The 16314-nt window shown below is 41.0% G+C and overlaps 1 protein-coding gene across 9 annotated transcripts in view; it reads left to right on the top strand.

Moving 5' to 3' along the window:
• ST3GAL3 (ST3 beta-galactoside alpha-2,3-sialyltransferase 3) overlaps nt 1–16314 on the top strand; it is a 186110-nt gene that overhangs the window by 106982 nt on the left and 62814 nt on the right. For all 9 annotated transcript variants that reach the window (XR_014956868.1, XM_085585744.1, XM_085585749.1 and 6 more), the window contains one exon: nt 8200–8294. Coding sequence is in view for 8 of the 9 variants with exons in the window: in XM_085585744.1 (XP_085441870.1) it covers nt 8200–8294 (95 nt within the window). In the remaining variant the exon portion in view is untranslated. The remainder of the gene's footprint in view (nt 1–8199; nt 8295–16314) is intronic.

The following is a 16314-nucleotide window of genomic DNA, read 5'->3' as shown; positions in this document are numbered from 1 at the left end:
CACCATCCTCACTCCTGTAAGACTTATGCAGGGAACTTTTGCCCCAAGTGGATTTTTGACCTGGATAAGAGCAATGGGCCAGAGGTGAAGGGACATCAGACATTCAGAAATGGAATTAATTATGAAGTCCAGTCTTCTGTCTATGCAGACACCAAGTCATGCAACCCCTTTCATAAAATGACCAAGCTTCACATCAAGTAATTTGTTTTGTGCTTTTCTGTCTTCATTAGCTTCCATAACAAAGCTGTTTTGGTTTTTTTTAAACATTGATGACCTTATTTTTGTCTTTAACTGGTTGTATCAGGATCAAATCACAGTCATTTTGTGCTTAGTTGTTCATTAACTTCAACAGCTCTTTCCCTTCTGTGCCACATCCCCTGTGCTGTACATCAACAGAGCAGTCACTTCAGTTCTTTACAGCATTGAGTGTTCCAGGCTCCTTCTGCCATGACATAATCACTTGTGAAGTAATGAATGAAGGCCACTCAAAATTTTACTGTTCCCTCCAGTGATTTGAAATGTGAAGATTGGTCTGAGACAATAGGATAACCTCAAGATAGGCATATACATTAAGTAATGTGGTAGGAGAAAATGAGATCAGAGGCTTTTTGAAACAGAGAAGTGCAATTTGTTGTGCTCCACCATAAGACTGCTGGCAGTTCAGGACAGTCAGATATGGCCAGTGGTGGCAAGAATGAGCAGTGAGTAGCAATGACAGGGATTAAGTTCTCTCTGCAGGAAGGATCAAGAGAACATTAAGTTGGCTTTATAAAAGTAATGTGCAATCACTGCATTGAGCAGACTGGTTAATTAGTGTGATGAAAGACAACAGGTCTGTGTTGGGAACTGTGCCCGTCCTCTGCAGTCTTTTGGAGTGTGTTAGATCTTCACCAAAGAGATCCCCTGGATACCCTGCCTCTTGGGAGTGCCGTGTTGCACAGCAGCAGACCCTACATGACTGCTCTCCAGTTGGGCTTCATTAGAAAGCACAGTCCCCTTCCTGTTCCAGCAGAATATTAACAGGGACATAGCTGTGCTAAAGTCTGGCCAGCTGGCAGAGTTGCTAGCTGGCATTGTCTATGGGAGCTAACTCTTTCTTCTTGGGAGAAGTATTGGACCTTTCACCTTCCCTCTTCATCTCATTTTTTGTTTGCACAGAAGGCTTTGGAAACCCAGGCAGTAATTGCAGTCTGCTTTCGCTCACCTTCATCATGTTTCCAAATACCACATAATCTCATCTGTTTGGCTCAGTGCTCCCTCAGAGTTCTTGAACCCCCACCTGGCTTTTTGTAGGAAGAATGAGCTGTAATTCAATCTTGCATCATTGACAATAACACGAGAAACAAGCTATGACATTGAAATGATGTTAGAAGACTGTTTTTTAAGCTAACAGAACCGTGTGTTGTTGAGAAGTTCACCCTTGCATAATTGTGTTTTGGTATTAGAGAGTTTTGTGAACAATGACAAATTTTTCATGTTTTCTTATAAGCTGCTGCATAAGGCAGGTCAGGACAAAGTTTCTGCCTGGTATGAATTTTATAGTTTTTTGATTTGGTTTTTTTCCCCCAAGAGGAAACCAACCTTTAAACCAAGCTTCTTGTTATTTTTGTGCATGTATGTGTGGCTTTTGTCTGAAATGTTTGGAGAATCAGGAGGAAAGTGTGAGGATTTCATCAGAGCAGGCAAACTGATTTCTTTTTGTCTTTAATATTTAGTTTATCTGAAAACTTTTCCAGTCCCCATGACTAACTGCATTATATGGGTAAGCTGCTTGGGATACTTTGTTGGACTTTATGCATGTCAGAACACAATAAGTGAGCAGGAGGGACTGGGCCAATATTAAATCATTCTTTGATTTTGTGCCTTGGTGGTGCCATAAGCCCAAGACATTAATGACTGCAGAAAGGTTAAACTTTACGTGTCTTCCTGTTTATTACAAAGGTGCGGGGTACAAACAGAAAGCACTCTTGGCAGGCAGCAGGCTGGAAAATCCATGTGCTGCTTATCTGCAGTGATTGCACTGAAATTTGATTACCATATATGAAGAGGAATTCTTAAAAAGTGCAAGGAGTCTGAAGGGCAGCTCTTGATTCCTAGCTGCAGCAGACTGTAGCTTGGCTAGTTGGTCACCTCCTAGCAATGTTAGCCCAGTATGAAAGTGGTTTTAGATGGAATAGACCTGTGCAGAACTTCAAAATATCATCTATTTGAATTTCCCTCAAAAAAGTAGGCACAGCTATGGCTAAATTGTGTTTAATAGATATAAACTTATTAAAAATAATACAATCAAATCAGAAAACAGTGTAGTTGATATGAGTTCTGTAATCCATGTCCCGACAGTAGATTTCAATGTGTAATGTTCCCAAGCATAAGAAACATTTTTTAAAGTATTTTCTTTGCTGCATTTTAGGGCCAGTGTTACTACTTCTCTTTATTAGGGATATAAAGATTTTATCTGTTGCTCTTTTGCAGCAGCCTTGTAATATTGATCATGCATTGTTCCAGTTTTTTCTATACTAAGCAAAATTTGTTTTTGTTTTTTCTTGCTTTCCTCAGACATCATGTTTTCTAGACCTTAGATGTTTTTCAGTCTCCTATGGCCTTTTTTCAGTTCACATTTCTCACATGAGGCCCAGAATTGGGCATGGTCCTTGAGTTGATGCTTTCTGATCTTGAATAAAGTAGACTATTTAACAGGTTTTACAGCTGTAATAGTTTCATTTTTCATTCATGATAGGATGTTTATCTTTCCTGCAGGAGTGTAATAATGTTCTTTGTATGAGCCACAGTGCAGAGGCTGGGAGCCTTTTAAGATACCTCTCGGAGCAGCTGGTCCAGCTCTAAATAGAGCAATGAGAAAATGAGAAAAGGGCTGCACTGATGAGTTTAAACAACCTACTAGGTGATGGAGAGCAGAGGGCAAGAAGGCTGAAGATGTTCCAGAGTGCCTCAAAGGTGCAGAGCAATCATTCACAGGGACATAGGCAGGGATAACTGCTACACGGTCTGTTGAGTTTGGGTTCAGTTGATTTTACCTGCCTTTTCCTTTGCTTATGGAATAAAGCCTGTTCAAAGTAATCTTTTTGGAGTGGTGGTGATATTTACTGCAGAGCACTGTTCTGTTGTGCAATGGGAGTGGCCAAGTAGCTGAGAACTTTGCAGCCTGAGACAGCTGCAGGTACACTCAAGGGTCTGTAGGCACAGAGAGAAGAGGAGAAGGTGGGTGGGGATCTGTGGTGATCTCTTTACAAGATCACACTCTCTTGTTAATGGTCTCAAATGGCTCTGGTAGGGTGCTCTAAACAGCCATTCCTCAGTGCTAAGTTCTCTCTACCATATTATTTTATTTTAGACTTCTGCAGTTTAAGATCAACTTAATTTTTGGGCTGATCTGTGCTATTAAAGATATTCTTCTTGCAGCCATCTTTTTTTTTCTTTTTGGGCTTGTTTGCTGGTATAGGAAAAGTAGTATGTTGGTTGTAAGATGGGTTTAATCCTTATTAATGCGGTTTCTTAAATTTTTCAGCTCCTTGAGGCATCTTTGAGCTGCTTGGATTTTTGGCAGAAGATTAATGTCAATAAGAAATGTAAAATCAGGATGTCACAAACCTCCTCATTCCTATGCTGTCACACCATGCTGCTCCCCAGAGAAGGGAGGCAAGGGAGACAGCATACCTCTAGGTCTCAGTAAGGAAAAAGGAAAAGGTTAGTTTAGATTTTCTCCCTCCATAAATGTCTGTGTCAGGGCTAATGAATCAGCACTCAAGGGCTTCAGTTTGTATTTAATTAATAACATTGGTAGACTTTGTGCCTTCTGTCTAACCATGGATGCTTTTGATCATCAGCAAACAGAAGATAGAAGTCATGCCAGAACAAATAAATAATTTATGTGTGGTTTAAAAAAAGAGAAAGAAGCCATTCCTGCCCCTTTACAAATGCAATGTGCACAGGTTCTGCACATCATTAGGTTCTAGCACTGTTTGGGCTTTTTTTTTCTTTCAGCTTTCAGTTTTCCAGCACTATTGATTCTCCTTAATTAAAGAATAAACAAAAGCACATATCAGCTTAAAGGAGAATCTTTTTAAAAAAGGGAAAATCTGAAATATAAGCTCACAGTGGAGTTTAGTGGCTACCAGTCTGCTTTTCCTTGGTGTTGTGGCTCCTTAGAAATGTGGTCCTGTCTCTCCTTTACTCATTCAGGAACTTGACCTTTTCTTCATCCCTCCTTGCTGAAACCAAAGACACATAAATTAGTTTATTCATTTTACCTTCTCTGAGATGTAGCTTTTTCTCTTCTACATGTTTATGTATTAATTGCCTGGAAAGCAGCAGATAAGGAGTAGGGAGCAGATTCTAGTCAAGATTCAATGTCTAAAATTGTCCCATAGCTACCTTGCACAGTGGCTGCAAGATACTTTGGGAAGTTAGTGCTGCTTATGCTGAGTACTTCAGTGCTCATCACAGAGGAGTAACTGTGAAGTGGCCTCAGTATCAGGGACAAAATGGAATGGCTGAAAATCTTGGCTGGGGAGCTTCTGGCAGGCTAACTCAGCCTTCAGAAATGCTTTGGGGTCACAACTCTTCTTGTCAGGGTGGAAAGAACTGGAAATATAATGTTTTGTCACATAAGCCAGAGTCCCATAGGCACAAATATATATCACATTTTTGTGTGATTATAGATTTCTGTTTAAGAACAATTTCTGGCAGAACGTTTGCTTCCTTTCGCTGTGCATGGTGACAAATTGTTTGAGATTTTATTACTGTCTTTGTATGAGGAATTCAAACTTGAGAACTGGGAGAGATTTGTTTTGTACCTCACAATTATCATGTCAAGCATTTAGTCCATTTAGATGTCATTTGTCTTTTAGCAGGGTATGCCATTCAAACAAGAGATTTGTTTGAATTGATGCTTGGCATTTCTCTCTCAAATTACACTGGTCATAAGTGTGTGCCACAAGCAGCCAAATTCCTCAACTTTTCAGGCTGTCACATGCAATGAGATTGCATTATGGAATTTGGGGTAGAGAGGAAGGGCTTAAAATTTAAAACTAAAAAATTGACTATTTCACTTTCTGTGCCATTTTCTTAAGGAGCACAAACCTATTTTGGGTCTGGAGCTGTGGTTGCCAGTGAAGCAAACCTGCCTTTAGGCAGCTGTGACAGGCAAAATGCAGCATCCAGTACTGAGCTACTTGGTACATGCAAAGTTTTAACATCATTCAGAAACATTTGCTTGTTCTGTTGACAAACTCCCATGCATTCCTTTGAGTGTATTTTACGTGCTCTGCAGAGAGCATTCCCATGGCCTGTTTGAGGCAAATCCCAATATTTCCTGGAGGGTCCTGGAATACGCCAGATGCAGTTCAGAGCTGAGACAGAACAGCTATGCTCCTGGAGAGTCTGGCAGACAGCACTTCCCTGTCACTGCTGGACATCAGCTCTGGCTTGCTCTGATTTATTGAGGTGGCAAAGCACATGAGCTTACAGCATTCATAATTCCTTAATATTTCCAAAACTGAATTACTTTCAAGATTTATGGGAGCAAAATATCTTCTAATTGCTCCCTTTTTTCCCATATGGATATAATATTTCCCCAAAACTGTTCTTCCTCCTTCTTAAATGATACAAAAATATGAGTTAAAAGTCGGTTTCTATGGCCCTGTATACAGGAGTATTAAATATTACCAAATAATAGTAGCTAGTCGGAGGCTATTGTGTTCTTTGCTAGAAAAATCCCTATATTTACTTGTAGCAAATACAATTGAAAGGCCAATGATCATTTCACTTTCTTTGGCATCACCTTGGTGCCCTGGTTGTCACATGCAGAAGTGACGCCATAGAGCATTAGATCAGTCATGCCTTGAGCGTCAGCTGATTTCTGGGAGTCCCCTGGGGTCCAGGGAGTCTTAGGAGGATCTGACTTCCCTCCTGGTTTTACCAGCCACGTTTCACAAATGGAAATCTGCATTAAGGAGGGGCACTCCCTTAGTCCACATCAGACTGCTGTAAATTGTCTTTCCCAGATGTATCACTTGCAAACAGGCCAGTTATTTGTATGTATAAATAACACCAGCTTCTGAGTTAGGCACAACCTTATAGCCTGTACCTGCTTTCTCATGAAGCTGGTGAACTGAGCTGGCAAAGGTTTTATTTATGCTGCACCTCTGGAATCCTCTTGTTTCTTGAGAAGAGAATAAAACCTGCTCATATATGCATTTTCTGAAGCATCCATGTTTTTCCTGGAGACTGTGTATCACAGCAGCAACCAGAGTAGCTTGGTGACCTCACAAAGCAGCCCCAAGGTGCTGGTGAGCCCCAGGCAATGCTGTCATCCCTCACTGCAGCTGCTGCTCGGGGAGAACAGGGACCACTCTGTGGGACTGGCTTCTGCTGAGTTAAAGGGGTGGCTGTAGAGGAAGGGCTGTGAGCATCTATGCTGCAGCCCTTCAGGTTATAAAAGCTCTTGCATGACAGTCCTGCAAAGATTCCTCCTGTTGATGTTGAAAGGAAGTGGAGGTAAATCCTGGGCCCCCCCGGGAAACATAGTAATTATATGTTGGTGTACCAAGATGTGTGAGAAAACATTGAACTAATTTGTCAGGTTATTGAAGATTTTAGGATATTTTCAGAGTCAATGTGTTACAGTTAATATTGTTTTGTTCTGTATTTGTTTTTAAATAGGCCTGTGGGTTGTTTTTACTTAAAAGCTTCAGAAGCTCTAATATATCTAATATACCTCCCCCACCTTTTCCCAGATAAAGTTATATATATACACTTTTGTAATTCTCAGCTCTGGAAAAAACATTCCTTACCTTCTAGATCAGCCATGCCATCTGTGCATCTTTCTTTTATGGTTATGATGATCTTATTAAAGATTGCAGAAGTGGATGTGAAGCAGTATGCATGGGTGAATCTGAGTGTTCTTGTTTTTTTTAAATTCTCTTGGTATCTTTCCCTTTTCCATAGATTTCTTCATCAGTGATTTACTGAGTATCTATGACAGGACTTCACTTGGATCAGTTTGTAGTTTGGATTTCATTCCATCCTTTCCTCGGTGTGCTATCTGAAATTGTTGCTCTGTACCTGGCTGTGGCATAGTGTAGATGAGTTTATCCTAAATCAGGTAGTTCGAAAGTTATCTGACTGCAGTAAGAGTTGTATGCTGCGTACAGAAACAGCCTGAAGGGAGAGCTAAACCCATGGGTTACATCTGTCCTGCTCCCATGTGTAGGTTGGCGAAGCTGGATCTATTTCAAGAGCATGTACCTTGCTCTGTAGTGGAGGTTTTTTCTCTGACTCTGAACATGTAGTACATTCCTTTTTGTGGTGGGATTGATTTTGATCCAGAACATCTCTGCTACTGTTTTGATATGATTGAATGAACAGATTTCTAATAGCATTAGCATACTTTCTGGTATATTTGATACACTCAGAAATGGTCCCATATGGAAGTTAATATTTCTGTGTTTGTTAATTGTTTCCTTTTCTCTGGCCACTGTAGTAATTGTTTCTAGAAGAGACAAATTTTTACTAGCTGCTGTGTTTGTGTGTTGAGGGTATAATTAGGATAATGTATTTCCATAATGACATGGTTAAGAAGGACTAGGTCTCTCTTTTGTAAGGCATTTTGGATAGATCATAACTGTTTGGTTTGGCAGGAACCTCTCTTGAATCATTTATGTGTTAATGAATGCTGAAGAAGACACTGAATTTCCATTTCCTTTCTCTGTAAACTACAAGCTGCTTCACGATCTCCTGAACTGTTTTCTTGCCTGTGTGGTGATAGCTGCTGTTTATGTGCACAAGTGAGGCCAAAGCAGACTCCTTACACACTCACACAGACAGAACATAAACTGGCTTGGGCTCACAAACCTGGAAGTCAAACTGCCTAAACCCTGCTTGCAATTTACAGTTTATTGTAGCTAAATTAATAGCCAAACAGTACTGGGGCAGTGTTAAATTATTGGGTGTAAGTGATTGCTAGGTTCATGACTTGAGTGATTTGAGTGTCCTTGTGGCACAAATTCTGGCAGACTTGTTTCATTGCAGTCATTTTGGGTAAAAGTAAAATCTTCCACATTACTCTGTTGCCAGTGACAATGTAGAATCTGCATTTAGGTATGGATTCTCTCAACAATTCTGCAGAAGTTTATCCTTTCTAGTTCAGGAGTTAATTTCTTTCTCATTTGGTTTTCTTAGGTTCTCGAAGCCGGCACCAATGTTCTTGGACGATTCCTTCAGGAAATGGGCACGTATCAGGGACTTTGTACCCCCTTTTGGAATTAAAGGACAAGGTATGAGAAAACTGCAGCTGTTGGTGAAGGTGCTCTGCAGATGCTGGCCCATTTTCTTTTCCATTTTGAAAACTCAGGTGGTCCTTTGGGCACAGTTTGTTTCCCCTGTTTGAGAGAATTATTGTATATGTAGTTCTCAGAAATGCAGAAGGGTTTTTGCAGCTGGACTGTGGACCTCAGAGGCTGGCCTTAGGGAAGATGGTTTGGTACATGTGGAGAATCAGTGCAACAATGGCAATTCAGACCAACGACCACATTCTAGAAGAAACATTTTGACACTGCCTGCCCAGAAGAGCTTGTAGCAGCTTTGCTGTCAACAGCAGAGGGTTCAAACTGGTTTGAAGTACCTTTAAGTCAGTAATTCTCTAAAGAACAGGAAAGATGCCTTGGGCTTGACCATTAATCTTCATTGTCTTATCATAGAATTTTATAGTTGGTCTACTTATTTACTTATATAACAAATAAAAAAAGTAAGTTCAGATGCTTTGATGATAATTTTAATATGCCCTATCCTCCAGCTGGAGCGAGGCAGAAGGAGCTATGCCTCAGACGTGCTGTGGGAAAGCAGGAGTGGTGGTTGGTACATGAGATGGGAGCCAGTAGGCCACCCAGAAGATAATCTGTTTTGGGGTGACAAGCTCCCACTTGTCCCACGTGTGCAATCACAGCCTCTCTGTCCAAGTGGTGGTAGAGCAGAAGGCTTGTGCTCACTGCCATGATTTGCTGTAGACTATCTGAGGTCCTGTATATTTAATAAGTTTTTGTGACATTGCATCAACTTGGAATTTTTTTTTTCCACTGACAAACTCAAGATTACAGATATTCCAGTAGGAATTTAAATACCTGGTGGATAAAGAACTGCAGCCACAGAAAGCTTGGATCTGTGTCTCTCCCTGGAAGCAGGTGTGGTAGCTGTGGAACAATCTCTGATCAAATCAAAGGCTATACTGACAAATTGCTTTTGGCTTACATCAGTTCCCTTCTTTGTTTTGTCCATTCCTTGTCCAGTCAGTCTTCTGCAGCTCAATAGGAAGCTAATTACTGTCCTCTAAATCAGCCAGGGGAGTTTGCAGCAAAGAACTAACAGTGGCAGCACAAGTGGGAGGCTGCTGTGACCACAGGAGGGCTTGTCCCCTTCTAACCAGCACACAAGGTGTACAAAGCTAGGGCAAGATGCCTGGCCAGTGTGGAGGTGGGATTTGCAGGTTACATGTGATGTCAGCTAGACCTAATAAAAATCATTCAATTAAACTGAATCCAAATGGAGAAATTCACCAAAAGAGAATGACAGAATGGCTCTGGCAGCCTTCTCTCTGGGTTTGTTGCCAGCTTGTATCACCACTGCAATGTTATGTAAATCTGCTGTTTTATATTGGATTTCCTCAGTTAAAAAGAGAAATGAGAAATTGCCATTATTTAAATGGCTGTGAGCTGAAGCCATGGGACGGAAACTGTTGAATAGGTTATTTTTTTAACACCCTCCTGGGACCGAATTTTGTGCCAAGTTTCAGTCTAGAGCAAGTTCTGTGTGTGTGGGAGGGTTGAATTATAAATCTGTGTAGCCCCGAATTTCTAATGGCTGCGCTGACAGGCTGTGAGTCCTAGCGATGCGAATGGCGCCCTTTCATGTTACACATCACTTGGAATTCTTGCATCAGTCTTTTCTGGCTCTCCCATGGGATGCATTTGGGCTCAGACAACTGATTGGATGATGGAATCAGCACCTCATTAGGGCTTTCAGTCAGGGCAATCTAATGATATCCAAACAAATGATCCAGGCAGGCAGCGTGGAGCTCAGTCATGTGCTGGTGCAAGGTGAAGACTATCAGAGCTGGGATGTGCATGGGAAAAGGAGTAGTCAGGGTGGCTGAGAAAGTGTAGAGAGATGTGGCTGTGTTGAAACAGATGGGGCGGGAGCTCTGCTCTGTGTGTTAGGCAGCTCCGTGACACTGTCAGCTGGGATTTCCGACGTGCACCACACTGGGAAAGGTGGATGGTGTTTATAGACACCGACTGAGCTGAGATGGTGATGGGAAGACCTTGCTGAGAACTGTGGTGAATATCACCTGCTGTTTTTAAGTCACTGTGATCTGTGCCAAGTGCAAAATGGCTTTTTGTTTGTTTGGGTCTTTTTGGGTCTTTTGAATTTGGTTTTTTTTGTGTTTGAAGTAGAGCTACAGGATGAGCTCACTTTCAGTGATGCTACATGTTCCAAGGAACTTCTAGAAACTAATCTGTAGTAGCTTGAAAATGCTACAGTTATGAAACTGAAGGATTGTCAGTAGCTTGGAAGCTAATCCACCATTTCTACTTTCTTTTGTTAAAGTTTCTATTCTTACCCAAGTTTTACTTTGCTTTGTCTCTGAAAAATAGCTTTTTTATCCATCACTTTGTGTTTACTGATCCAAGAAAGGATAGTTCCAAGATTGCAAGAATGAGTCTTGCAATATTTAGGGGAAAGCAGTTTTTGAGGAGTATTGTCTACTGGGCTGCACTAATTTGGAATAACACGTCTCTGTAAATTACATGTAAAAGAGTAGAAATGGCTCAGAAATTTTCAGGGCAGGACTACTGCTCTTTAAAGGTTATCATATCAAAGAGAAGGCAGTATGCTGATCATTTTGACACAGTCCATCAGAGATTTTCATTTTCTTTGATGAGAATCTGATTGTAAAGACAGCTCTCCTATCTCCAGATGCTTAAAGATACTCAGTACAACATAGAAAGTTCAACAGTGCTTCTTTGTAAAAGATTTCTCACTCCTTCACTACAGTGGTTATTTTCTGATTTGGCCATCAGCCCAGGCAAGGAGGTTTTATGGACAGAGTGCTCCAGTCTTGGCAAGAGCATTCATGTGTAGAAGCCCTCAAGGTGAATATGGTCCTGCATATGAAAGTTTTTAGACTTTCCCTGAATGCTGCTGGTTGTGAAATGGATTAATGCAGTAGAAATACTGCACATCCTGTGTCAGATGGGAAACTGCTGCTATTGTCAGTTAACAGCCTTAGTGATTACTCGCATTCTGTGAAAGAGGCACAGAATAAGCAGGTGGCAACCCTGCTGCTTTCTGAGATGAAGCATGTGGTATGAAGTCTCGTGTGAACTCTCTTTGAATGCTGGTTCTGAGAGTCCTCAACTAGGTATTAGAAATAGATCAAGAGGAACTTAAGAGCAGCTGTTGTACCTTTTTCTTAACCTGTCTTGAATGGGTAGAGTTTTAGTATATGTTCTAGTTGTTGCCTGTTCACCAAAGATCTGGACCAAGGATTGGTCCGAGTTACTTGATCACAATGCCAAGCAACCTGGGACAAAAGCAGAGGTGAGAGCTGTCAGGAGTGTTGGAACTGATCCAGTAGGTTGAAGATGATGTTGCATTCATCATAGGTGTCTGTAGCCCTTGTGGAAACTCTGGCTTCTTCTGTGTGCAGAGAATAGGGGAAATAGTAGGTATGAAGAGGTGTGATTATGTTTTGACACCATAAATGGTCACTACCAGTACCTAGTTTGGCCATTCATGTAACAGTGGCTCTAGGTTTTACCCAGTGGCTTCTGCAGCTGGCTGTGTACTTATGAGATTATATTTCAGAATCTGGACCAAGCTTTTCTAAATGAGGAATGCCCGTGTTGACAAACAGGCCAGTGTCATGTTTGACTGCACTTTTAGAAATTGAGATGGTCTGCCACATCGAACTTGTTGTCCCCTACTGTGGGATTTGACAGAGTCTGGAAACGGGATGGGCCACTCTAAGTGCTTGGAAACGATGACTCCGTCTCTATTAATAAATAAAGTGGTTGTCCTGTGGTCGTGAATGCTGTTGAGCTCATTGTTCAAACAGATTAACTCCCTGCCCCCCACAAAAATAGAGTGGCTATGTCCAGGCTTCCTATCAAGAAAGGTCACTGGCCTGTATTAGCCTGTGAATGCGTGAGAATTGTAGAGGAGGATGTTTGTTGGCCCTGGTGAACACATCTGGGACTGTGCTGACACTTTATTAGTATGGACTCAAGTAGGACCGTGCAGGCCCATGCCCTGCTGCCAATTTGTTTGCTGCTGTGTTTGTAGCCAAAGTGAGGAACTTGATGAAATTGGTCAACTCTCACAGTTGTCGAGAAGATCAAACTGTAACAAGATGTTGGAACTCTAAAAGCTCCAAATGTCAAGGGTTCCTGTGGGGGACAGCTCCAGCCTCCCAGCACTCTCCTGCATCCCAGGCTATTGTTTTGGCATTAACTAGAATGTTGGAGTGCCTCCCATGTTTCACCATTTGCAAGGGTATAATTTGCTTGTAGGAATTCTTTCCCAGCACCCACCAAGTCTGTAGTTGCAACTTTTTTCAGTGAAGAGCAGGGAGACTGCAGGATTCTTGGGCTCTTAAATGAGTCACATGGAGTTTTTTAAAATCTAAATTGAAATGTCTTCCTTTGGATTTGCACCTTTTTCTAGCAGTGCTTCTATCAGAGTTATTATGGAGATATGAATATGCCCATGCTGTCCATGTAGTTGCAGAGATTCTCTAGCATGGGCACTGCTCTCAGGGTTAAATTTGTCAATGAATAAGCAATGGAAAATTTGTTTATAGTGTTAGTAAGATTATTAATCCCAGGGGGCCTCCTCCCCAAATTTACCTCTGTAGCTAAAGCAAAAGGAAAGAGTTATTTGGAGAAGGGCAACAAACAAGACTGGAGAAATACCTGACTATTAATAGAATTTCTCAGTACATGTGGTTTCAAGAATATAAAAGGCTTTCTGAAGAAAGAGTAGCTAATATCTGGCATCCTCTTTGTGTAATGAGGACGGGAGAGTTGCTGCAGTTTTTTGGTTTTTTAACTTAAGTGAAAACATATGGCACAGCATACACTAAAAAACTAAACAGATGTGATCAGTGTAAGATCTCCTCTATGCATTTAGTTAGTAATTGTCTCACTGCTTAGCAGTAATTGTAGGTATCACTTCCACCTTTGTTCCTGCTCAGTTGTTTTGAGCAGAGAGGCTGCTTTTTGGTCCTGAATCAGTTTGTCTTTGAAGGTGATAGTTATTTTTTTAGGGAGTGATTCTGTTGTCACCATCTCAGAATCTCCCTCCCATCAAGACACTAGGAAGCAATTCCTTCCCCAGGGTGATAAGAGAATAAGAACATGTTTGAAATGTTACAGTTTTATCAAATGTAATATGAAGTACTGGCCAGGAGACTTTGTATTTTCACTTGATACTGGAGGGATGTCTGGAACTGGTGACACATTCAGTGACAAAGGAATTAAGACTTTGTCCAGACCACCAATGCTAATGGATGTATTGTGCAATGATTAACTGTTCTTGTACTTGGTTTTATTTGGATGTTTTCTTTTGTGTCAGTGCTCTTGGGAAAAGCCATGGTTCAGTGCTGCTCAGCAGTTGTTCAGTAGTCTCATGGGGCAGAGGCCATTCATCTCCAGTGAAAATGTTGAGTTTTCAGGCCTGCAAAAGTTGGCATATCACAGTGTTATTAGGAGAAAATCTCCTCTCTTTTCACGCATGCTCTTTTCTTGCATAGCTTTTTTTTTTTCCATTGGCTTTCTTGGCATGAGCAATACTTAATCTCTGAGAAAACATATGCAGTTGGACATGACAATTTCTGATTCAAGAAAAAACACATTAGAAAAGTAGGTCTTTTCTAACCTAATCTTCTCGCTCTTTGTAGAGACTGCAGTACCACATGCAGTCACCTTGCCTGCAGTTGACTAGGTCTGAATGAGGCATTTTATGCTTTAATTCTCCAATTTTATCCTCATTTTGTTAGTGGTACTTTGTTGTACAGATGATTTTCCTACTGTAAGTATTCTTTTGTTCTTCATGTCTTATTCCTCTAACAAAAAGCAGAAGCACAACCATGTATAGCCATTAGTTCTGTTCAGAGTTGGTATTAACAAGATTGTCGTTTCTTCCTGAGTTGGAGACACATTTCTGAACTAGATTCAACTAGAATTTTGCATTTGACCAAAATTGGTAATAGTTGCCATTATCACGTGGGAATATAGATATAAAAATGTTGATGTTTCCCCAGGGAATTTAGCTGATTTTATATCCTAAAGAAAAGAAATGAGTGGTTTGAAGGGGAAAAAATGTTGAACATTTCAGAAGAGGTAGAGGGTTGCCTTTTCATTACTGAATAAAACTTCTAAAGGGGAGATATGTTGTGAATTTTGAAGTTAAATCCATTCTCGTTCTTGAATTCTCTTGATGAAAGTACAATAGTTCCTTATTTCAATCAAAACTGATGCTTTGCTGTTGAGTGTGCCTAAAAAATAGTCCTGCTCCCAACTCACTGAGAAGGGAGATGCAAACCCTAAGTTTTCAGTTAATTGGATTACTCCATATTGGAGTTCCTCATCGAAGTCTTGAATTGCAATGGAAACATGGATATGATATTATTCCTCTTTTCTATCTTCTAAAGAGAAGAGCATATATTCTCTGGCTGTTGTGTTTTGAAGTGCCATTTAGTAATGCTTCTGCAAGTGTCAGCAGAATTAGGAATCACTGTAGTAGTTACTGAGTTTTTTTGGCCTTGAAGATATTGCCTGGCCACTTGTGAAGGATCATCAAAATGTAGAGCCCTCTATAACAACTGTATTTATTTTCCTGCTTGTCTTTAACCAGCACACTGTGAATCTTTCAAGGACTGTTTTTATTTGGTGTGAATTTGCCTCTTTCTATGGACTTTATTGCTTCCTGTGAATTGAACTCGAGTTTAGATCAAAATTGTTAATGCATGGTTATTGCAAAATGCTGCCCATTTTTTTTCATAATTGTTTTTTAGATTAATGTTCCAACTTTTGTAGCCCTAGGATTATGTTAGGAACTAAGCTTGTATTCTAAAAAAATAAACTCTTGGTTGTGAAGAAAAGCTTGGAAAAAAAAAATCCCTGAAGGCTCCAAAACGACAATGTAAATGAAGAGTCTAAATGTTATGTATTTTATTTATATCTTGTTATAAAAATAGGCCTTAAGGGCTTTAATGGAGCTTACATTTAATGCATGCCAGGTTCTTCTAAAATTGCTAGGGAGGATACCATGCACATTCTGTCTTCTTTTTCTTTTGCTTTGTGTCTAGGCAACAGTATATGCCTCTTGTCTTAATGCCATTAAAAATCATCAATGGGAATCTTGCTAGGAGCAGCAGTTTAAAGTCCTGTTGTTAGTAAAGTGTATCTCCAGCAAACCACCTAAATCTGGTACAGCTAGTGACCACAAGAAACCACTCTCTTGTATTTACACACGAGTTTTGATCTGGGGACAGATTCCTCAGTTTGTAGTTAGCTGTTTTTGAGAGCCAGTTCACATGTTTGCAATGCACCGCTTAATTCTGGAATTCTTCATAGATGCTTTTTCCTTCCTTGACCTCTTAAAGTCTGCTGATCAATAATAAAAAGAAGTGGTGCAGGGAATTTCAGATACATTGTGATACCTGTTGTAACCTGGATTCCCAGCTTCACAAAGGTATGAAAAATATTGACTGTCTACAGCTGGACATGGTGTTTCTGGAAGAGAGAATGGAACATGTGGTGGGTCCATGGCCTCATGCTGGGCACCAGAGTGGAAAATCACAGAATTAGTCAGGCTGGAAGGGACCACCCTGGGTCATCTGATCCAACCCCCCTGCTCAAGCAACCTCATCTCAAATCAGGTTGCACATGTTTGTGTCCAGATGGCTCTGGGATGTCCCCAGTGAGGGAGGTCCCACACCCCCCTGCACAGCCTGTCCCGGTGCTTGGTCACCTGCACAGAGAAGTTCTTCCTTATATTCAGGTGGAACTTCCTGGGAATCAGTTTCTGCCTGTTTCCTCTTGTACCACTGCTTGGCACCACTGTGCTGAACCTGGTCCATCCTCTGACACCTCCCTTCAGATACTGAGAGATATTGATTAGGTCCCTTCTCATCCTTCTCTTTTCACCTCTGAACAGGCCCAGCTCCCCCAGCCTTTCCTCATAAGGGAGATGCTCCAGTCCCTTCCTCATCTTTGTTACCCTCCACTGGACCTGCTC

Source organism: Lonchura striata, chromosome 8, assembly GCF_050655825.1.
Source record: "Lonchura striata isolate lonStrDom1 chromosome 8, ASM5065582v1, whole genome shotgun sequence".
In the NCBI taxonomy this organism is placed as follows: domain Eukaryota; kingdom Metazoa; phylum Chordata; class Aves; order Passeriformes; family Estrildidae; genus Lonchura; species Lonchura striata.
This window is presented reverse-complemented; position numbering and strand designations above follow the sequence as displayed.